Source organism: Thamnophis sirtalis, unplaced genomic scaffold (assembly GCF_051295495.1).
Source record: "Thamnophis sirtalis isolate CommonGarterSnake01/CBP01778 unplaced genomic scaffold, rThaSir2_p1.2 scaffold_1, whole genome shotgun sequence".
NCBI classification, from domain to species: Eukaryota; Metazoa; Chordata; class Lepidosauria; order Squamata; family Natricidae; genus Thamnophis; species Thamnophis sirtalis.
The window spans coordinates 161,823,746-161,847,144 of record NW_028261381.1 but is presented as its reverse complement, the minus strand read 5'-3'; the positions used below and the strand labels follow the sequence as shown (position 1 = coordinate 161,847,144).

The following is a 23,399-nucleotide window of genomic DNA, read 5'->3' as shown; positions in this document are numbered from 1 at the left end:
AAGGTTCTGCTAGACCAGGGGTGTCAAACTCTATTTCATTGAGGGCCGCATCAGGGTTATGTTTGACGTCAGAGGTCCGGGGTGGGCGTGACCAGCTTGACATCACTCATGTTTGGTGCGCTTGTGGTGGCCCGAGCGCTTTGCCAGCGAAAACAGGTTCACAAGCTCCGTTTTCGGCTGGTACGGCTTCCTGCAACCCACTGTCTGCGAAAATGGAGTTTGGGAGGGCTGCACACGGCCCTCCCGAGTTCCATTTTTGCTGGGAGAGGCACCACGGGCCGGTCCTTTGCTGTTTGCAGGACGGCCCTGTGGGCCAGAATTAAGCACCCTGCGGGCCTTGAGCTTGACACTTCCGTGCTGGATGCATCCTTCCTTTGACATATGCTTCAATGTGGTTCTTGCAGAGAATCTGTGCTTCAGATGATGCAGGCCGGACAAAGGGTGGTTGACAACCCCATCTACTTGAGTGACATGGGCGCAGCTTTGACCGGAGCGGAATCGCATGAGCTTCAGGACGTCCTAGAAGAAACAAATGTAAGGGAGAAGAGACTGCCGCACCACCAATATGCCCAGTTTGATGAGACTCAGCAATGGGGAATAATTCACCACCCTTTAAACGGTGACAGTTGGGGGGGCACAGCTGCCCAGAGCACACTGGTTGGCCCGAATGTGAACCTGTTTTGTTGCTTCTCTTTTTCCAGATACCAAAACGCCTCTACAAAGCACTTTCTCTCCTCAAGAAAGAATACGAGCTGAGCAAGCTTCAGCAGCGACTCGGGCGGGAGGTGAGGCCCGCAAAGTGTGTGTGTGTGAGGGGGGGGGGAAATGGAGATTCTTCTTGTCTTCTTCAAGAATTTGTGGTCCTTCCTCTGTAGTGAGATGGAAATTAGCGGGCATTGGACGAGGAAAGTTTGGGACAAGGATGAATTTGTTTTGATTGAAAATACGCGCAGCTTGCTTCTTTTCCTTCCAGATTGGGGCTAAAGTAGGTGACCTCTGTGATTCGGCTAGAAACAACGTTGTTGATATTTAATTTTCAAATTAAACAAATTAAGAATAACTGGCCCAAGGATACATAAATAATTTTCTGATTAAATGGGGATATAAACCCGGACCGCCGTAGTCTATCCTGCAGTGGTTCTTTTAATATTGGGATTAGTAGTTCTTCTGAAACTCTGCTGGAATTGGCCTCTGGAATACCAGATGTGTGTTTAACAGCAATATAGATATTGGCCCTTTACTCATACGGTCAGTTTGCACCAGTCTCTCTCTCTCTCTCCCTCCCTCCCTCTTTTTCCTTCTCTCTCCCTCCCTCTTTCTCCATCTCTCTCTCCCTCCCTCCCTCCCTCCCTCCTCTCTCTCTCTCAGCTCAGCCCATTTGACAGAATTGTGGTTGTGGGGAAAATAGGAGGAGGAAGGAGTATTAGGTATTTTTGTTGCTTTGACTTACTTGCTTTGCTTATTTATTTATACTTCAAATATCTTAACTGTCCATCTCCCTCCGAAAGGGGGGGGGGGTCTGGATATTGATGATATAGAATATCATCAATAAATCAGAATAGTTTAGGATTTAAAGTTTTAAAATTATCAAAACAAGAGTGTAAAAATTGCAATAGCTGAAGAATTCCAAGAAGGGGAATTCTAACAGTACAGAACAATTCAGCCAGTGAGCCAGCCCCGTGGTTTTGTTGGCTTCTGTGTCCCCCCCCCACATCCCCCTAAAAATAAATAGATAAATGAATAATTTTAAAAAAACCAAATAAATAAACAGGCAGACATATTTATTGGCTGTGTTGAGTCAAAGTGGGCCATCCTTTATCCTGTTGCTGATCATATCTAAAAATTACATCCATACCTAAAAATGAATCATTCATGATAAGCAGTATGTGGATTCCAGAGAAGAGGAGGCTGCGGCCCTCCCGAGCTTCTTGTGCTGGCAAAGGATTGCAAGAGGCCATTATTGCAGCTGAAAACAGAGCTCGGGAGCCCGTTTTCGCTGGCAGAGGCACCGCAGGCCAGTCCTTCGCTGTTTCCAGGGCAGCCCTGTGGAGCTAAGCACCCTGTGGGCCGGATCCAGCCCCTGGCCCTTGAGTTTGACACCCCTGGTCTAAAGCTACAATTTTGCAGAGAGACCGTACTTGAGAGACCGCCTGCTGCCAATTACCTCCCACAGACCCATTAGATCTCACAGGGTTGGCCTCCTCCGGGTGCCATCTACCAGCCAATGCCACCTGGCTATTACCCGGGGGAGGGCCTTCTCTGTGGCAGCTCCGGCCCTCTGGAATGAACTCCCCGCAGGGATTCGGACCCTCACCTCTCTCCAGGCCTTCCGAAAAGCCGTCAAAACCTGGCTTTGCCGGCAGGCCTGGGGGTGATGAGTTCCCTCCCCTCTCGACATGTATGGTTGTGCGACTGTTGTCTACTTTTATTATTTGTATTTGTCTTTTATGTTCCCCCTTTTTTCCCCCTTTGAATTGTTCGCCGCCCTGAGTCCTCCCGGAGAAGGGCGGCATACAAATAATAAAATACCAATATCATACCAATACCAATTTTGTTCCATCTCCAGGTGGAAGAAAAGATCAAGCAAACTCACCGCAAGTACCTCCTGCAAGAGCAGCTCAAGATCATCAAGAAGGAGCTGGGCCTGGAAAAGGAAGACAAAGATGCCATTGAGGATAAGTTCCGAGAACGCCTGAAAGGGCTGGTGGTGCCAAAACACGTCATGGACGTGATCGACGAGGAGCTGAACAAATTAGGCCTTTTAGACAATCACTCCTCGGAATTCAAGTAAGTTGAGACTTTGGATCATAGCTGCCATTTCTTTGACGCTTCCTAACGACTGGAAAATAAGTGTGATGAATAACAGTGTGGACTTTCTGGTACTCCTTTTGTATCACAGTAACAGTGACATGGGACGTATGGCTCAGGGGCTAAGATGCTGAGCATGTCGATCAGAAAGGTCGGCAGTTCAGCGGTTCGAATCCCTAACGCTGCATAACAGAGAGAGCTCCCATTACTTGTCCCAGCTTCTGCCAACCTAGCAGTTCAAAAGCATGTAAAAATGCAAGTAGAAAAATAGGGACCACCTTTGGTGGGAAGGTAACAGCGTTCCGTGGGCCTTTGGTGTTTAGTCATGCCGGCCACATGACCACGGAGACCTCTTTGAAATGGAGATGAGCACCGTGGCACGACAAAACCGCGCTCGACTAAGCCGCGCCCGATTAAACCGCGTCGCTGATGTCATCAACAGGGCGACAACAGCGAGCACGGAGAAAGAAGGGTGCTTTAAATAGCGCTTTGAAAGCAAGCCGATTCAACTTAAGGTAAGGGTTAGGTTTAGGGTTAGGTTAAGGGTTAGGGTTAGGTTTAGGGTTAGGTTAAGGGTTAGGATTAGGGTTAGGGTTAGGGTTAGGTTTAGGGTTAGGTTAAGGGTTAGGTTTAGGATTAGGTTTAGGATTAGGTTTAGGGGGGGTTAGGTTTAGATTTAGGGGTTAATTTTAGGTTTAGCGTTTACAGCGTGCTTCTGTCTCTGCGCTGTTGTCGCCCTGTTGATGACCTCAGCTACGCGGTTTCGTCAAGCGCGCTTTAGTCGAACACGGTTTTGTGGTGGAACCGATGAGCACTGCCCCCTAGAGTCAGGAACAACTGGCACATTACCTAGTCTGGAAAGGAACCGTTACCTTTTAACAGTGATATGTAGTTGGGTGTGTAGCCACTGTATGATGGGTTGTTAGGAGTTTTATTTATACGTGTGTGTGTGTAAAAAAACAGGAAGGGCAGGCTCCATTACGGTTATAAGTCAAGCACTGCTTGTAGTATATATATGCGTGCACACACACACACACACACACACACACACACACGCAAAACTAACAGCCCATCATACAGTGGTTACATAGCGCTGTACTTTCCCAATTAGCAGCCTTACTGTGATACAAAAGGAGTACTAGAAAGTCCACACTGTTGTTCATCACACTTATTTCATTATATGCATGTGCACACACACACACACGCATGCACAGACATACAAGCAGTGCTTGAGTTATGACAGTAATGGGGCCTGCCCGTCATGGCTATTTAGTAAATCACTGTGGTTGCTAAGTGAATCCCTGGTTGTTAAGCAAAGCAGTGGTTAACTTTGGGTGTGGTTTTGCTACAGACTGGAAGTGAGTTCTGGGTTTTGATCAAAACTCTGTACAGGATGGTCACGGATGGCCATAAATGTGGCCCAGTTGCTGAGTACCCGAAGCGCAGCCCTTGATCATGGAGGATCATACAGCTGTTGTTAAATACTCCCCAGATAGATCTGTGGGAACTTTGAAGGGTTGCTAAGGAACTGGTTGTAAATTGAGGATTCCCTGTAGCTACAGTTACACATGGCCTCTCTCTTAAGCACCTTCAGTTTGGTTTGGGTCAGCTTTCCTCCTGTGCTCTTTTGATGTCAATGTTGTCTTGGTTTCTGCCAGTGTCACCCGCAACTACTTGGACTGGCTGACCTCCATCCCGTGGGGCAAATGCAGTGAGGAAAACATGGAACTGGCCAGGGCCCAAGGCGTTTTGGAGGAGGATCATTACGGCATGGAGGACGTGAAGAAAAGGGTGCTGGTAAGGGCTCTGGATCTCTTCTGTTGGTTTCATATCTTGCTCCCAGATCAACGATGCTAGACTTTTTAGAGAGCTACCCCCATTCCTTAGAAAAGCAGATTAAAGTATATCATAAGGATGTGGAACTGGAGACGTCTGGTGGAGAGAATAGGCATAAGGCGGCGTTGGCAAACCTTTTCGGCAATGTGCTGAAACGGGAGCGTGCATGTGCGCCGGACACTGGAAGAGCAGCTCCCCAGCGCGCATGCGCACATAGGGAAGCTGAGCTTCTGGTTTTTGGTATGCAGACCAACTGGCTGGCGTACATGTGCGCACTGGAAATCAGAAGCTCAGCTCTGGGCTTCTGGCTTCTGAAGCTCCCGCGTGTGCGAAGACCAACTGGTGAGTTCCATGTGGGAACCAGATGCTTCGTCACCCTCTCCTCTTCTGGTTTACGACGCTCCCGCGTCTGCAGAGATCCGCACGCCAGAACCTGGAAGAGCAACGGGCGTGCCTGGAGAGATGGCTCTGCATGCAACTTCCGGCACGCGTGCCATAGGTTCACCATCATGGGCATAAGATTTCAACCCCCGAAATGGCAAGCCTCCAGCGTGCCGTCTCAGGGTTGTCATACATTGGGGTGGGGGGACACCCCGAGGGAGGAAGGGTACGCCCTACCGATTGGGAGGGTGTGCTTATACAAGAACTGAACTCATGGGAGGGTGTGCGAATGGCACGGACAGAGGAACGCAAATCCCAGCTGGAGAAGCAGAGCCGGCAGGCAGTCGGAGAAGGACGAAGCCCACAGCCGACGTTTCCCAACATCTGGAAGCAGCCTGGAAAGAGCGGGGTGTTCCAAACCTTGAAAACCAGCTGTGGGGCTGGAGCAAGTTGTGCTGACTTAAACTTTAGTTTCCTTCGTGCCGAGATTCTAGCCCCGTGATGGGGAACCTATCGCACGTGTTGCCACAGGTGGCACAAGGAGCCATTTCTTAGGGCACGCAAGGCATTGCCCTAACAGCTCCAGCACGCTTGCATGCACTGGCCAGCTGATTTTGGCCTTTATTTTTGCTCTTTGGAGGCTTCCCTGAGGCTCCAGAGGGCGAAAAATAACTCAATGCACAAACTGGAAGTTTGGGAACGGACTTCCGGTTTGGAGATTGGGGGCGTTTTTTTCCCCTCGGGAGGCTCCAGGGAGATAGTTACGCTCCATAGAACCGAGTTATTAGTAACAGCATTATTGGACTGAGCCTCTGTAGGGCTTAATTGAAGAGATAGAGACAACATTTTATCAATGGGGAGGTTTTGGAAATGAGGCTGAAGATGAGAGCAGAGCAGCTGGAGGTTTGTTGTTCCTTATGATTCTTCATGAATGTATCTTGTCTTTTTATGTACACTGAGAGCACACTTGGCCAATAAAGAATTCTATTCTTATTCTTATTCTATTCTAATTCTATTCTAATTCTATTCTAATTCTATTCTAATTCTATTCTAATTCTATTCTAATTCTATTCTATTTTATTCACACGCTCTGTTCCTTTTGCTTGTATAACCCAGGAATTCATTGCTGTCAGCCAGCTGCGAGGATCCACGCAAGGCAAGATCCTCTGTTTCTACGGCCCTCCAGGGGTTGGGAAGACCAGCATTGCCCGCTCTATTGCTCGTGCCTTGAACAGGGAGTACTTCCGCTTCAGCGTGGGCGGCATGACGGATGTGGCAGAAATCAAGGGCCACAGGTCGGTGCATCTCGGGCTTCCTTGGAGGGCTTTGTCCAAAGTACTAGAGTTGTAATGCTCGGTTGGGGGAATGACTAACAAATCCATCTCTTTCTAGTCATAGCAGCTTAGCTTCTGGGTGTGCAGGGCTGTCTGCAGAGCATGAGCGCATTTGTGATGCAGCAATTGAAGCTCTGCCATGCTCATAGATCTCCAGCTGAAAAGGTGTCTCTCACCTGTGCATGGATATTTATGTAATATAAATACTCCTGGGACCTGAATGGCAAGCAAGGAGAAGTTGACTCTGCTTGAGATGGAGAACATTTTGCATAATTTTGAGACAGTTAACAACTCCTTGTCCATAATTACATCTATTTTTTTCTGGAACTACAAATCATTGGAATTATCTGTATTACAATTTGCAATACAGGTAGTCCACGACCCAAAGGTGCTTTTTCAGGAGGTAACTGGACTTTGTTTTTTTTCTTTTGAAGACATTTTGCTTCTCATCCAAGAAGCTTCTTCAGCTCTGGCAGGATGGTGGGGAATGGAAGGATTTATATTATTTGCAGACAGCTGGTCATTTGCATCCTTTTAGAGGGTCTTTGAAGCACTTGGAGGTTTATCTCTGTCTTCAGGGTCACCTGAGTGGTGCTCCTGGTTCCTTTGGTCTGCAATTTTTTTCTCTGCAAATCCATTCCTACTTCTACCCCATTCAAAGGATCTTCATCCCAAATTGTATATAGCTAAAAAATCTGTAGAGATTCTCAGTCATCCAGGTCGTGGTTGTCCCAAAGGTGCTTTTTCAAGAGGCAGCTGGACTTCCTTGTTTTTTCTTTTGAAGATGTTTCGCTTCTCATCCAAGAAGCTTCTTCAGCTCTGACAGGATAGTTGGGGAATGGAAGGATTTATATTCCTTGCAGACAGCTGGTCATTTGCATCCTTTTAGAGGGTCGTTGAAGCACTTGGAGGTTTATCTGTGTCCTCAGACTCATCTTGGATGAGAAGAGAAACGTCTTCAAAGAAAAACAAGGAAGTCCAGTTGCCTCCTGAAAAACACCTTTGGACAACCATGACCTGGATGACTGAGAATCTCTGTAGGCAGATAGTCCTCAAGTTACAACCATAACTGAGCCTGCCCAATGTAACTCATGACCCCACCTTGGCTCACCCACAGGGATTTTTACAGGCTTTGTTGCAGCAGGGTTAAGCAAAGCAGTGGTTCCCTGTGAGTTGTTTTTGCTGAAAATATAGGCCTGTTTTTGGCAAACCATCATCGAAGGGTATGTCACACGAGACCCTGCAAATGGCCGTAAATAGAGCCCAGTTGCTGGGCATCCAAAGTGTGGTTAGATGTCCGAGTTAGGGACTCTGACCATTGGAACGTTGAATCTGGGTTGCAAGTATTCCCCCCCCCCGGGAGGTCCTTTGTTAACTTCAAATGGTCATAAGTCAAGGACTACTTGTGTATACAGGTAGCCCTCAACTTACAACAGTTCATTTAGTGACCGTTCAAAGTTACAACGGCACTGGAAAAAAAGTGACGTATGACCATTTTGCACCCTTACCATCTTTGCAGCATCCCCTTGGCGGCTGGTTCCCATTTCTGACTGCCACTCTGTCCCAGAGTCAGGGGTTGTTCTCCTTTGGTGGCCTTCTGACAAGCACAGTCAATGGGGAAGGCGGATTCACTTAACAACCGGGTCACTGACGTTATCAACTGCAGGGATTCAATTAACGGCTGTGGCAAGGAAGGTGGTAAAATGGGGCAAACCGTGCTTAACAACCCGAAGCTTTGGCCCGCTTGTGGTCGTAAGTCGTGGACAACCTTCACTCGTGGCCTTGCGTGTATCCGATTGTGCAAATGGAGGTTTGGGGCTGTCCATAGAGCTCTTCATCTTTTCCCAAGCAAAAGAAAATCGGAACCTTTGGCCTTTTTTCAAAATGGCGCCCACTGTTTCAGGGGAGTAAAGTCCAGCTCAGGGATGGCTAACCTTTTCCAGTCCGAGGGCACAAAGCCTGTGCCTAAACCCCCAAAATGCAATGTGTACCCCCTACATGTGCCCCACCCCCATGTATGCACACACGACCTCCCACACACATGCATGTGCACACGACACCCTCCCTGCATGAGCCCCACGCATGCCCGCACACACATCTGCATACGCGGTGGAGACCCGGAGACCAGCTGGCCGTCGGGAGGCGTGCGGGCATGCACAGTAGAGCTGAACTGGGGCAACAGCTGGCATGCCATCAGAGTGGGCCATCAGAGCACATGTCCCATAGGTTCCCCATCTGGCACGTGTCCCATAGGTTCCCCATCATGCATCTATCTGTTGCCGAATGCTTGGCCCTACCAGCATATTTCGCCCTTGAAGATCTAATACTAATAGGAGCCCTGGTGGACCAGCGGCTATAATGCTGTATTGCAGGCTGACTCTGTCCACAGCCCCATTAGGAGCTCAATCCCAATGGGGCTCAAGGTTGACTCAGCCTTTCACCCTTCCAGGGTCGGTAAAATGCGAACCCAGATAGGCTGACTCTGCAAACTGAGAGAGTGCTCTAAAGTTCTGTGGTCTATAGGGCTAAGGGCTATTGCTCTTGCTAACCTTTGCCCATGGACTCTCAAGAAACAAGCAAGAATTCTATGGGGTCTGCATGCTTATCTTGCACTTCTTTCCACACAGACGTACGTACGTGGGAGCCATGCCGGGGAAAATCATTCAGTGCCTAAAGAAGACCAAGACGGAAAACCCTTTGATCCTGATTGATGAGGTGAGGAGGCGGGTTTCAAAATGCAGCCTTGCAGTTATTTGGCTCCCTTTGTTTTGTTTTGTTTTGTTTATTCTGTTGGGTGACAGCAACGGATTTATTCTTTCCGCAATGCAGGTGGATAAAATAGGGCGAGGCTATCAAGGAGACCCTTCCTCCGCTCTCCTCGAGCTGCTGGACCCAGAACAGAATGCCAACTTCCTGGATCACTACCTGGATGTGGCCGTGGATCTCTCCAAGGTATGGTTTTCCCCATTGGATTTCCCAGCCTCTGGGAAAGAAGAGTTAGTACCAATAAAGGAGAATATTTGTACCTTAGGGTTGAAACGAGGGGTCCTCTGAGCTTTCTAGTTTTCTTGCAGACGTTTTATTACCCTAATTAGTAACATCATCAGTGCTAGTAGGGACTGCTGTTTACTGTCAGATTACATTCTGGTGTCATGCCTGTCTGGGTGGGTGGGTGGGTGGGGGATTCTTTGGTTGGGCTGTTTACTGATGGGTCTTTGGCAGTTTCTTGATTGGGGGTATTGCTTTGTTGATTGTTGGTCTGCAGTTGACCTTGGAGTTAATCTATGCTAATCTAGGTGCTGATTAGTGATGGAGAGGTGCTGGAGTCTTTTTGTTCTTTTTTTGGGCTGGTTGATCATCTCTCTTGCATAGTCTTTAGATGCTGTTAAATGTCTATGTGTCTATTGATCGCTGATTTGTTAGAGCACCAGGCTTCTAGAAATTCCCTGGCCTTTTTTGGGCTTGGCCTGGTCAAGGATTGTCACATTTTCCCAATTGGAACTATGGTTAAATTTGTCTTTGTGTGTTGTGAAATTAAAGAATTTTCGTCCTTTGACTTCCAGTTGTTGTTCATGGATGGATTTGATTTAAATCAAGTCAATTTAAACGACAATTTAAATCAATAAAAAGGCTTGATTTAAATCAACTCAATTTAAATGATAATTTTTAAAGAGCAACTGCCATCTCTGTCCCACAGCGGACCCGCTGTTGACTCACCGACAGCCCCAATATTGCAGAATATACAGCCTCAGGCTACACAACTAAGCTCCATTTCATGCTGAATTAACTAAATTATTAATGTAGCTTAAATAGAAAACTATCTTTAGATATATTTTTATTCCAAAGGCATTTTATTAAAATAACTTTGATTAAAAAAAATCTGATTTGAATGAAAAGAAATCTGTTTTAAATTTTTTAAAAAAATCAATGTTGTTTTTTATTATTTTTTAAATCAATTTTTATTCACCCTGGTTCTTCCAGTCTCCTGCCTGTTTGTCCTACATAGAGGTTGTTGCAGTTCTTACCTTTGTATGTTGTAGATGATTCCTGTTTTTTTCCTTCTGGCACCAGGAGGGGCTGTAGGTCATTTGACCTCGATCCATGATTTCTCTATTTAAACAGTTCAGGCCAGGAATAAGAAAGATCCTTTCTGCTACCCTGTTTCCCCCCAAAAAAGACCCAACCCTAGCATGATTTTTTTCAGGATGCTCGTAATATAAGCCCTACCCCCCAAATAAGCCCCAGTTAAGATCATCAGACAGACGGATGCAATTAGTGCTGTATAAGACCCGGTCTTATTTTCGGGGAAACATGGTAGTTGGAATAAGCTTGCTCAGGGTCTAACTTATTTTCTTTTCAAAAATTGAAAGGAGATTAGTTTAATTCTCCTAGAGGGAACTAGTTTTTTTAAAAAATTATTACAAGATTGTGGATATAAAAGCTTTTAGGAAGGACGTGTCTCTGTTGACTTTACTATCTCCTTGATTTAGTTTTTATATTTTTTATTTATGCTACTTGAAGAACTGTGATTGAAATTGAACAACTGACCAAATTCCAATCTTCCAATTCCAGTTCTGCTTACATGCAGAGCCTTCTTGTTAGCTACCATATCATTCGGAGTATAAAACAGACCTTTCCCCCCCTTAAAAGAGGGTGAAAAATTGAGTGCGTCTTATATACCGAATGTAGCACCATCCACCGGCCCCCACCCTTTGACCTCTGCCTCTCAGCAATTTACCTCCTTGCAGCAAACAGAGAAAACAGGGCTTGCTGAGGCAGCAATTGGGAGACCGGTGCTGAAATTGAAAGTGAAACTTGCTGTTTGGTGCAGGGAGGCAAATTGCTGTGAGCCAGAGGCAGATTCTTTTTCCTTTCTAATTGGACTAAACTGAAACAAGCTGTTTGCTCTTTGCTGCAAGAAAGTAAGTCATTAACTATAAATGCCTATACAGTGTTCAAATTATTAGACTTATTTTTTAAAGATTGCTTTATTAGTGTTCTAGACAAGTTAACAAAATGAAGAAGCTTTTAAAAATAAATGCTTGATCTGAAGAGGCCCAGTGCTATTGTACCTTCTTTTAAATAGCAGAGAATAACATATACTTCCAGAAAGCCACATCAATTTTAACAGCATCTGTACAAGTATAGTCTGAAATGTAACACCACAAACAGTGTATATCTTCTGAACTGTTTGCTGTTTGGTTCAAGGAGGCAAATTGCTGGGAGCCAGAGGCAGATTTTTCCCCCGTCTTATTTTCCTCCCCAAAAGCTAGGTGCGTCTTATACTTCAGAGCATCTTATACTCCAAAAATACAGTATATAATGCCTAAAACCCTGGACCAGAGAGTCTACAGAGATTCTTAGTCATCCAGGTCATGATTGTCCCAGAGGTGCTTTTTCAGGAGGCAACTGGACTTGTTTTTTCTTTGAAGACGTTTCACTTCTCATCCAAGAAGCTTCTTCAGCTCTGGCAGGATAGTGGGGGAACGGAAGGATTTATATTCCTTGCAGAAATCCTTCCATTCCCCCACCATCCAGTCAGAGCTGAAGAAGCTTCTTGGATGAGAAGCGAAACATCTTCAGAGAAAAATCAGAAAGTCCAGTTGCCGCTTTGGGACTTGACCAGAAAGACTTTTGCCCTGAACCAGAAGACTTTTGCCCTAGGCGCAGATCTTATTGGCTTGCTCTTCTTTTCTTTCCCTTCCGCCCAGGTGCTTTTCATTTGCACAGCCAATGTGACAGAAACGATCCCAGAGCCCCTGCGAGACAGGATGGAAATGATCAACATTTCAGGATACGTCGCCCAAGAGAAACTGGCAATAGCAGAGGTAATCCCACCAGCTTGCTTTTAGACTAGTTTTTATCTGCTGCATCTCTTTCTGTTCAATTTAGATTTGGCATGGGTGAGTCCTGATTTATACCAGGGCAGGGGAAACCTGGTATATATATATATATACCAGGTTTCCCCTGCCCTGGTATAAATCAGGACTCACCCATGCCAAATCTAAAAAAATATATATATGGGTTTGTGTGTGTCTGTGTGTTCCAGAACGACTCAAATAATTCCAACCAAACATTGTACACAGATGACTTACTCTCTAGAGACAAATACTGTGGGGGTAAGACACCCCTAACATCCCTCAGAGTGTGTGTTTGGTAAGATACAGCCTGCTGTGCCTTAAAATGACTTCTACTGTACAGTGCAGTGGAGTTGTCATGGGAATGGCTTCACAATACTCCACAAGGAGGCTCCCTCTGGTAAGGGGAAAAATCTAACATTAGAAATTACGTTTGGTCCAGATATTTTCCCTCTATAAATAAATACCGGGGCAACTCTGGGTTATCAACTAATTTATACATAAAAATGCAGAGCGACAAGGATGATCCATCAATTAGTTTGGAGTGGGCTTGTTGAAACTTGCACATTGAGTAGGAGGAGTGGTTAAAGTGCAATATTGCATGTTAACTCTTCCCACAGTCTGTGGTTCGATCCTGACCAGCTCAAGGTTGACTCAGCCTTCCATCCTTCTGAGGTCAATAAAATGAGGACCCAGATAGTTGGAGGCAATAGGCTGACTGACATAATAAACCCCCCAGAGAGGGCTGTAAACCACTAGGGGGCAGTATATAAGTCGGTGCTATTTCTATTATGAACTCCTAAATCTTCCCGAAGTTTGGATTTGATACCTTAGCTCTTTCTTCTTCTTTCTCGCCAGAGATATTTGGTTCCTCAAGCTCGTGTACTCTGTGGCTTGGACGAAAGCAAGGCCAGCATCACGCAGGATGTGCTGACCGTCCTCATTAAGCAGTACTGCAGGGAAAGTGGCGTCAGGAACCTCCAGAAGCAAATAGAGAAGGTGAGGCAACCGTACCTTTTGAAGGAGAGGCATTGAGACTGTCCGCCCGTGTTTTTCTCACAGGCTTAATCCTCCCTCTTTCCACCCTCCATGCTCAGGTACTTCGGAAATCTGCATACAAAATTGTCAGTGGAGAAAAGGAGAAAGTTGACGTAACACCCCAAAACCTCCAGGACTTTGTTGGGAAGCCCATTTTCACGGTCGATCGGATGTACGATGTGACTCCTCCCGGGGTGGTGATGGGCCTCGCGTGGACAGCAATGGGTGAGGCCGCCATCGGATGGTTCATATTTCAGCACGGGCACCGGTCTTGATTGAATGCTCATTTCTTCTGTTTCTGCCATTCAGGTGGACAATTGTGTGTGTGTGTTGGGGGGCGGCAGCTAGGAAGGGCAACTTAGGCCAGGATAAGGGATGATGGACATATGTAAAGCAAGCATGTACAGAAAGTGGAAGAAGCAGGAAATTTTTTCTTTTCACAGTGCTACTGGGGGGGACGGGGGACACACGAAGGGACAGAATGGCTCAGTGGCTAAGATGCTGAGCTTGTCAATCAGAAAGGTTGGCGGTTCGAATCCCTAGCGCCATGTAACGAAGTGAGCTCCCGTTACTTGTCCCAGCTTCTGCCAACCTACACATCCATTTAAAAATGGGTTCTAATTTTTGACTCACCTTGCAGCAGTGGCTCTGACACCCCCACCCAGCAGGAGCCCGTTGCTGGCCCAGTCCTTCTGCAGCCGCTAGCTGCCACTCACACACATTGTGCCCCGGCTTCCTTTTCGCCTTCAGATGCCTCCTGGAAGGCATATGCAGCTGATAACAGAGTCCGGATTCAGCTCTGCTATTGGCCGCAGATGCCTTCTGGCCGGCATCTAAAGACAAAATGGAGGCCGGGGCGATGCATGCGAGTGGCGGCAAGAGGCCGCAAAAGAAGGCGAGGCAGGTGTCGGGATGTGCAAGTCCTGGTAAGTAGGACAGCTTCACCCTCCCATCCCCACCCTAGCTTATTTTTTTTACCTGTGTGCCTCGCCCCACCCCGGGGTGGGCGGGGTCTTAATTAGGTCCAATTTTGTGAGTAGGGCTTAATTTGATCACCTGCGCCCCAAAATGTGATAGGGCTTCTTTTCAAAGTGGGTCAAATTTTTGGAGAAACACGGTACCTGTATAGATTCCTGGTACTTTCACATGGTAAACTTATTCTACAGCCTGTCTCCAAAGTCATGAAGCTAGAAGAAGGCCTGTTTGCAGAACATCCTGGTAGATGGCCACCACCCTTTCCCAAACATTACCCATTTGTTGCTTCTTTCCAGTGTCTTAGTTTTGATTTGTTAAGATCATGCCCTAACGGGGCCACATTACAAATCAAGTTTTCATTCGCTTTGGTTGCAAGACAAAAGATGAAGCTGGTGAATTGGATTATACCCAAGAACAGTTTGCTTAACTAGGTGGTAGAGTTGAGTCCAGAATGGATTTCACGCTTGGTTTGGCTTTTCTCCCCAGGCGGCTCAACCTTGTTCATAGAGACCTCCCTCCGGCGTCCCAGAGAGAAGGAAAGCAAAGATGGGACTCTCGAAATGACAGGTCAACTGGGAGACGTCATGAAGGAGAGTGTCAAGATTGCATACACGTTTGCCCGGTCTTTTCTGATGGAGAAGGTGCCCACCAATGACTTCTTGGTGACCTCCCACATCCATGTACACGTGCCAGAGGTACTCAGCACATCCCCATCTTTCTATTCTGTTCTCTATTTAGCATGACGGGCCTTTCATAGTGAAATGGGATTTATTGGTGACCCTGCTAGTGCTCAACTCCATTCCTAACAACTTTTTATAGGGGGTGGTTACCTTCAGGTCAGTCTTCACACACACACACACACACACACACACACACACACACACACACACACACACACACAGACCGGTGACTATCTGGTTAAGTTCGTGCTGGTTTCCTGGCCACATTATCAGAAGAGGTTTGCCGGCTGGCTTTGTTCCTAAAAGAGGACTAGGTTTTTTTTGTTTTTTTTTTGTTTTTTTGCCTAAAGCTAGTTTCGGGTTTCAAGCCTGAAATCACACCAGACTGTCGTATTTTTCAGAGTATGGTGTACTTTCCCCCCTCCAAAAGAGGGGGGGGGTAATTTGGGTGCGTCTTATCCACAGAATGTAGACCCGCCGGTCCCCCACCTTTTGGCCTCTGCCTCCCAGCAGTTTGCCTCATTGCAGCAAACAAGGAACAGCCTGTTCAGCTTCAGCACAGCCTGATTAGCACAGGCAGCGGATTGTCAGTTGGATCAGCCTCCCAAAGATCAACTGTTTCAGGCTGCAGGGATTGCCATTGCCTATTGCCGCCTCCACATGCCCCATTTTCGGTCTCTGCGCACCCCGTTTTCAGCCTCCACATGCCCCATTTTCTGCCCATTCTGATCCCCACTGCCTGGAACGGGTGGAAAATGGAGCACGCAGTGGCTGAAAACGGGATGCGGAGACCAAAAATAGGGTTCGTGGAGGCAGCAATAGGCTATGGCAATCCCTGCAGCCTGAAACTGCTGATTGTTTCCATTTCAGTTCTGAAACTGAAACAAGCTGTTTGCTGCAAGGAGGCAAATTGCTGGCAGGCAGTCAGATTCCCCCCCTCCCCTTGTTTTCCTCCCCAAAAGCTAGGTGTGTCTTATACTTTGGAGCGTCTCATATTCAGAAAAATACGGTAGTTCTCTTTTAATCATGCTTCTGCCTACTTTGTTTCTAGATTTAAGAGCTTGGGATGCACCTGTTTCCTGAATAGATTCTGAAGTTTCATAGCAATAAGTTTGTATTCAAACAGACAAGGAACTCGCCTTGTCTTCCGGTCCTAGCATTTGGCTCTGCATGGAAACTTGCTTCCTTATGCTTTTCTCAGTCATGAAGTTAATTCATTTTGTTCATTTACACTTATGAAACACCGATCTTAAATATCCCCACTGAACTTTTTTGTCCCTTAGGCTGTTGGGAAACTGAGAAATTGTTGTTATTGCAACTTTTCTCAATATCACGTTGGAGCACAGGGACCGTAGACTTGCTGCAAACCATCAGTTTCCCCCTATATCTTAACTAAGGGATACACTTTTCATGGTTCCGGCAAGGATGTGACTTTTGGATGACAGAATTCCTCTTATGTACTTAATGCTTTATCTGTCAGGATTATGATTGACTTCAGGGCGTGTGCAGCTCCCCCACTGCTGCTGTGCTCACTCTTATTGGCCAGGTTTCTCATGGTGTGTGTGGGAGGGGAACGTGTGTGGGTCAGAGGGAGGCCCACTCTTATCTCCTTAGGAGATCGGGCTTTGTAACCAAAGCATCCTCAGTGATAGGATGGGAGGCCACCAGGAGAGGTTAGGAAGGGGACAAGGGGATGGCAAATGGCAGCAGGGTTGCTGGTAGCCAAGTGCTAAAGCAAGATTTACCCTCACTCTCTCTCTCTCAATATACCCTCCCTCCCTTCCTTTTTTCTTCTTTTTTCCTCCCTTGCTCTCTTCCCCTCTTTCCTCGTCCTGTTTCCCCACACTGGAAATAGCTGTTTGCAACACAGAGAGGCAGGGATACTTTCCCAAGAGCTGACAATTGGTTCCACCACAAAACCGCGTTCGACTAAAGCGCGCTCGACGAAACCGCGTACCTGACGTCATCACAGCGCGACGAAAAAAGCACGCTGTGAGCGCTAAAGCTAAAATTAACACCTAAACCTAAACCTAACCCCCCTAAACCAAACCCTAAACCTAACCCTTAACCTAACGCTAAACCTAACGCTAACCCTTAACCTAACCCTAAACCTAACCCTTAACCTAACCTTAACTCTTACCTTAACTTGAATCGGCTTGCTTTCAAAGTGCTTTTTAAAGGGCCCTTTTTTCTCCGCGGTCGCTGTTGTCGCGCTGCTGATGACGTCAGCGACGCGGTTTAATCGGGCGCGCTTTAGTGGACCGCAGTTTTGTCGTGCCACCCTCCCAATTCTAGAATACCAAAGGGCCCATGAGGTATCTCAGGATGGGGAAGGCCAAGGGGTGGCCTAGTGATAGAACAGGCCCACGAGGCCTCCCCAACTTAACATACCTCATGCTTCTCCCTCCTGGCCTTATATAAGACTCACTTACCTTGCAAACAGCTGGTCTCCTCCCTTTGTTTCTCTGCTTTGGCTTTGCTTTGAGGGAGGGAGAGAGAAAGCTCCTATAATTTGCAGATTCAGGCACCCATCCTCTTCTTCAATCAGGGTGGCAGGAGCCTAGCAGAGTAGTGAGGCAGTACGAAGCAAGGCATTGGGTGAGGAGCATGATTGCCCAATTGCTGGTGCAGCAGAGTGACCTTGACTGTCTCCTTCCCCAACCAACCAAGCATACCCAGGTGGCAGCAGGGGGCACATTTGAGGGCACATGACAACCCTCTAAACAAGCACTTCCATTCTATTTTTTGAACACTCATATTCCTCCCCCAAGGGGAGGTGCACCATTCCTGGAAGTACTGCAATACCAGGTTGATGCTTGGAGTGGATAGAGCAAGCCCTTAGTCCATCTCCCAGTTCCAAAAATCCATTTAATATTTAGTTCTCAAATAGAGAACATATCAGATATTAAACTGATAAGAACAGATACTACACTTGATCTTAGCCAAAAGGCCGAGAAGCGATAAACCAATGAGGGCCAAGGCAAAAGCCCATCTTTTCCAAGCAACATTGTGGTAACGGTGAGCAAATTCAAGCTGCTGAGCATTTCGCCCCTTTTATAGTAGATATTGTTTGTAGTCTTATCGGACTTATTCTGTGAATATTCTTACGTTCATTGTCAAAGAAAATAGCCATCTGTTATAAAACATAATGACAGAAATTTTGAAAAAAAAATTCACCTGTATGCATTTTGGGAAAGCCTATGAGTATTCTGACTGTGATTGGTTTGAAATCTGCATAAGCCCTCCCATTTTCCCCATGATAGCTGTTATTCATCTGCCTACCAGTAGAGGTCGCAGGAGTTTTTCCTTTACTGCAAGGTTTCATGTGCTTTCCCTAGTCTGTTCCAAAATACTTAGTTGTAATAAGAATCTTTGCTTGCTCTCTCTTCAAGTTTTGATTTGTTGACAGAATGCATAGCTATTCTGAACAACAGTGACATTTATTTACTTTCCATAATCATCCATTCCTCCCAGATTGCTCTACCCCCCCCCCCCCACCTCCATCACTCACCCAATGAATAATAAATAACTTTGGGAGAAATAGTCTTGAGAACCAGTGGAAAACAGAACAGAAAACAGGCTAATAAATAAAATAATAGAAGGTATTGCCGTTCTGTTGCTTTATGGTGCTTTTAAGGCCTTAACCAATTTAATTTGGTCCGTGGATCAGTTCTTTATGAAAATGTGCAAAAAGAATGTGCATTTCTGTCAAAAGAACTTTATAAACACATTGCTAATAATTATTAACCTGGAACATAAAAAAACCTTTTGTGGTGCAGATTAATAGTTCACTTTTGAACACACACTAATCTGATAATCAGGTTAAAAACACTTTCAGGATGGGGAAAAGTACAAAGGAACAATAGGATAGAAAAATCAGAGAGGGCAAAGTTAAAAAATATTGGGGAAACAAGCTCAGGAATGAAGTTACAACTGAGAAAAATAAATTAGAAGTTGGAGCAGTATTAGGGTATAAAATTGTAGAGTCAGGGAGGATAGATTGAAACATCTAAAGGTAGTTCAGACATTTGCTAAACTGCAGTTGAGGTTTGGAGATAGCCCTTTTTTGTTGTTTTATTTGATTGGATTTCTTTAATGTATGTTATCCAGAGATCTTTTATCTGAATTAATTACTCTGTTAAGATAACTACATAGGTAAGGGGTGAGGTTTATCAAGAGTATAATCTTTATACTGTTGAGGAAAGAATTGGCATTTGTGAAGGATCAGGTGATGGAATGTATGTACAGATGAGGCCCTGGGGATCAGAGGAAGGTCCTATGTGGAGATAGGACCCAGGTATGGATGGAATGGACAAGAGATATGAATTCTGATAAAACACTTTCTCTTGTCTTGTCATTTCTTTGCCTTGACAATTAAGAGCTTTGCTCCTTCCTGTCCTCTCTCCCTGCAGAAGGAGGTGGGGGTCGCGGGGGGGTGTTGCCTCAGACAAAGACTTCAAACTGCTTTTACTTTTCTCTACGGAAGGAGGGGGGTCGCGGGGGGGGAGGATACTGCCTTGAGCTGCTCTGCAATAGCACCTTATCTGTTAGAAAACCACTAGCCAGGATATTAGACACAAAAATAGCTCGCTTATAAGAGACCCCACCCCCCCAAAACTACATAGCTGGCATACTTTGCAAGATACCCATGACCTGGGGTGAAAAACAGGTGACACAACATTTAGCTATTTAGCATAACAAGCGTAAGGGTTTAGGGGGATGAAATCCAAATAACCAATCAATATTATCCGTTATGCATGCATTATTAGGGGAAGGGCAAAGGGTTTAATGTAATCTTTTTTTTTTTTTAGCAATAGCAATAGCAGTAGACTTATATACCGCTTCATAGGCCTTTCAGGCCTCTCTAAGCGGTTTACAGAGAGTCAGCATATTGCCCCCAACAATCTGGGTCCTCATTTTACCCACCTCGGAAGGATGGAAGGCTGAGTCAACCCTGAGCCGGTGAGATTTGAACCGCTGAACTGCTGATCTAGCAGTAGCCTGCAGTGCTGCATTTAACCACTGCGCCACCTTGGCTCTTATCACCCCTTGACTATAAAAATTGCTGTAAGATTCTAATTAGGGCTTCTTGGTTAGCTTTCCAGCCAGGGTCCTTATATCTTGGTATCAAAATAAAAGTATAATTCTGTATCACACCTTGTATCCGGTGACTTTTATCGGCTTCAACACCAATCAAGAGCCCAGTTTTGGGGACAACATTTGTGCTGCTTTCACTTATCTATGAAACCACACCAAAAGCAGTTGCAATGCAAGATAAACCAATTCAGTTTCCCAAGTGCACCTCAGCAAATTGTTCCTTCCTTGCTATCCCCCAGTTAGACTTTAAATTCCAGAAACTAGTTAATACTGTGTTGAATTTGGGGCAGCTGTGTGCCTGTTGTGGTTCACCTTTGGAGTCCGCATATCTGTTAAAAAGTTGATTGTTGTGCTGAAGTCTACAAACAAGTTGTCTGTTTCTTTCCATTCCCAGGGTGCCACCCCGAAAGACGGGCCCAGTGCTGGCTGCACGATTGTAACTGCCTTATTGTCGTTGGCATTAAACCAGCCTGTGAGGCAAAATGTAGCCATGACTGGGGAAGTGTCGTTGACTGGGAAGATTCTCCCTGTGGGAGGCATCAAGGAGAAGACCATTGCGGTAAGTGGAAACTGCCCAGTCCTTTAGTTGCTAGCAGTTGGTTCCAGAAAACGTGATGGCTTCCCTATTTCTAAAGTTTACAGACAGCCTCTATTCCTGCACTCAATCCAAGTGGGTAATGTGGCATTCAGGTTTACAAGCAACAGTTAAATCTATAAAATGGGAGAAGAGCAAATCTCTTCAAATCTTTGCTTGTACATCGCCACGATGTAGAAAAGATGTGGAGACTCTAGAAAGAGTGTAGAGAAGAGCAACAAAGATGATTAGGGGACTGGAGACTAAAACATATGAAGAACGGTTGCAGGAACTGGGTATGTCTAGTTTAATGAAAAGAAGGACTAGGGGAGACATGATAGCAGTGTTCCGATATCTCTGGGGTTGCCCCAAAGAAGAGGGAGTCAAATTATTCTCCAAGGCACCTCAGGATAGAACAAGAAGCAATGGGTGGAAACTAATCAAGGAGAGAAGCAACTTAGAACTGAGGAGAAATTTCCTGGCAGAACAATTAATCAGTGGAACAGCTCTCCTTCAGAAGTTGTGAATGCTCCAACACTGGAAGTTTTCAAGATGTTGGATAGCCATTTGTCTAAAATGGTATAGGGTTTCTTGCCTAGGCAGGGGATTGGACTAGAAGACCTCCAAGGTCCCTTCCAACTCTGTTATTCTATTGTATTTTTTCCATCAGTTACATCCTTCTTCCCATTATGGGTGGTCTTCTGTTGCCAGATATTTTGATCAGAGCAAGATTAGGATAAGGTGGCTCAGGGGCTAAGATGCTGAGCTTGTCGATCAGAATGGTCGGCAGTTTGGCGGTTCAAATCCCTAGTGCCGCATAATGGAGTGAGCTTCCGTGACTTGTCTCAGCTTCTGCCAACCTAGCAATTCGAAACCTTGTAAAAATGCAAGTAGAAAAATAGGGACCACCTTTGGTGGGAAGGTAACAGCATTCTGCACACCTTCGGTGTTTATTCATGCCGGCCACATGACCATAGAGACATCTTTGGACAGTGCTGGCTCTTTGAAAGAGATAAGCACCGCCCCCTAGTCAGGAATGACTAGCAGATATGTGCAAGGGGAACCTTTACCTTTAAGATTAGGACCCTTGCTTAGGAAGGTATCAGATTTCTAGTTGGTTGCTGCGTATTTGCTGGTGGATGAGATTGCCAGAGCCCTTATCTGATCCAGCAAGGATTTTTACTGTGTACTTTTAGAACATTAACTCAATCATTTAATGCCAATTGGCAAGTTGCTTAAGAGTTCTTGAATACACTTTTTAGAGTTGATTCGTAAGGACTGAATTGGCTCACTTGGATTTTACTTGTTAAAAACACTCCATTTTTATGAGCGTGACCTACAATCCAAGGCCCAAGGAAGGATAGAGCACTGGAGAATTGGATCATTCAGGGGCTATGTAATAAATTCTTGATCATCCGTGATCCATCTGATGGTGGCTGCTAGTTATGAGCTATTCAGTACTTTTTTCCTTTTATCATGAACAATAGGGTACAATTTGACAGTTGAGCTACCAAAATAACTTAAGGAATTATAGATTGCAATAAAGAAGTGTTTGCTGTTTCCAGGTAACTTTCATAGCCTGGAATATCTTCTCCTTAATAATATATTTTATTATCTGGTCTCAGGGTTAAGAGAACAGCACAGGGCCTGACCAGGGGAGGGGAGAAACCTGAGGTCATGGGGAAGAGCTTGTTCAACATTTCCTCCCTTTTTCCCCCTAGGCCAAGAGAGCTGGCGTCTCCTGTATCGTTCTCCCAATAGAGAACAAAAAGGATTACTGTGATCTTGCTGAATTTATCACAGAAGGACTGGAAGTACATTTTGTTGAACATTATAAGGAAATCTTTGACATTGTTTTCTCCAAGTCTGATTCTCCAGGAAGGTGAACGGTTCTTTCTCGCCTTCCCACCCGCTCTACTCTGGAAGCAAGATGTGCAGGCTCAGTTGAGGGGGAAGGATCGGACTCCTGCGGTGGCCAGCTGCCCATAATGGCTGGTTTCCTATTCCTTTAGTCGCTCTAATATATTCTACTCCAACCAATTTGAATTATGAACCAATTAAAATGTTCCCTGTGACCCAGGGCTACTACAGGACTAGACTGAAGATCTGTGAGGAAGTCTACTCATCTTTCTCAAATGTATTTTCTTATTAGAACTTATAAAATCCAGATCCCGTTGTCTCTTGGTACTTTCTACTAGCACTTTATGAAATAAAAGTGGAGGCATATTTAGATCACCTCTGGACAGCACAACCAGTGATGAGAGCCAAAGCACGGGTTGGGAAAACTTTTATCCTGTTCACAGATGTCAGTGTAACAAAAGTTAACCATTCTCCATGGCACAAAAACAAAATCAACCGATCTTTTAATAGGATACCCCTCCCTCCAGCAAGTTGGTAATGCTGCCCATCTGGAAGATGTCACCTGAATTACTGTATTTTTCAGACCATAGGACGGATCTAAATTTATAGGAAGAAAACAAGAAAAAAATAGATTTTGTCCTCTGCAATAGATTTTCATCCTCCCAGGCCCCCAGAAGCACTCTGCAGTGCTCCCCACAGCCTCTTTTTGGCCTGCAGAGTGTTTCTCAAGGCCAGGGAGGGCAAACACACGACATGCGGAAGGCTTGGGAGCCCAAAAACGGGCCTGCAGAGTGCTTCTGGGGGCTGGGGAGGGTGAAAAAGCAACACCCGGAGGGTTCAGGAGGCCAAAAATGCCCATATTCGGTCTATAAGACACACCTAAATTTTCATCCACTTTTACAGGGGGGAAGATATGTCTTACACTCCAAAAAATACAGTATCTGTTACACACTGTTGA

General features: G+C 45.6%; 1 protein-coding gene and 1 non-coding gene across 2 annotated transcripts in view; one reads left to right on the top strand and one right to left on the bottom strand.

Moving 5' to 3' along the window:
- Positions 1-22,768, top strand: part of LONP1 (lon peptidase 1, mitochondrial) — a 33,825-nt gene extending 11,057 nt beyond the window's left edge. Inside the window, exons 6-18 of the mRNA XM_087701918.1 lie at positions 405-534; positions 702-785; positions 2,567-2,787; positions 4,467-4,605; positions 6,142-6,320; positions 8,987-9,074; positions 9,189-9,311; positions 12,071-12,187; positions 13,076-13,216; positions 13,315-13,480; positions 14,717-14,925; positions 20,402-20,566; positions 22,303-22,768. Coding sequence (XP_087558044.1) covers positions 405-534; positions 702-785; positions 2,567-2,787; positions 4,467-4,605; positions 6,142-6,320; positions 8,987-9,074; positions 9,189-9,311; positions 12,071-12,187; positions 13,076-13,216; positions 13,315-13,480; positions 14,717-14,925; positions 20,402-20,566; positions 22,303-22,467 — 1,927 coding nt within the window. The 3' untranslated portion in view covers positions 22,468-22,768. The remainder of the gene's footprint in view (positions 1-404; positions 535-701; positions 786-2,566; positions 2,788-4,466; positions 4,606-6,141; positions 6,321-8,986; positions 9,075-9,188; positions 9,312-12,070; positions 12,188-13,075; positions 13,217-13,314; positions 13,481-14,716; positions 14,926-20,401; positions 20,567-22,302) is intronic.
- On the bottom strand, positions 17,682-17,872 carry LOC148049806 (U2 spliceosomal RNA). Its single transcript, XR_015695325.1, has one exon. It is a non-coding gene; the product is annotated as a U2 spliceosomal RNA (small nuclear RNA).
- Positions 22,769-23,399: the final 631 nt, after the last annotated feature.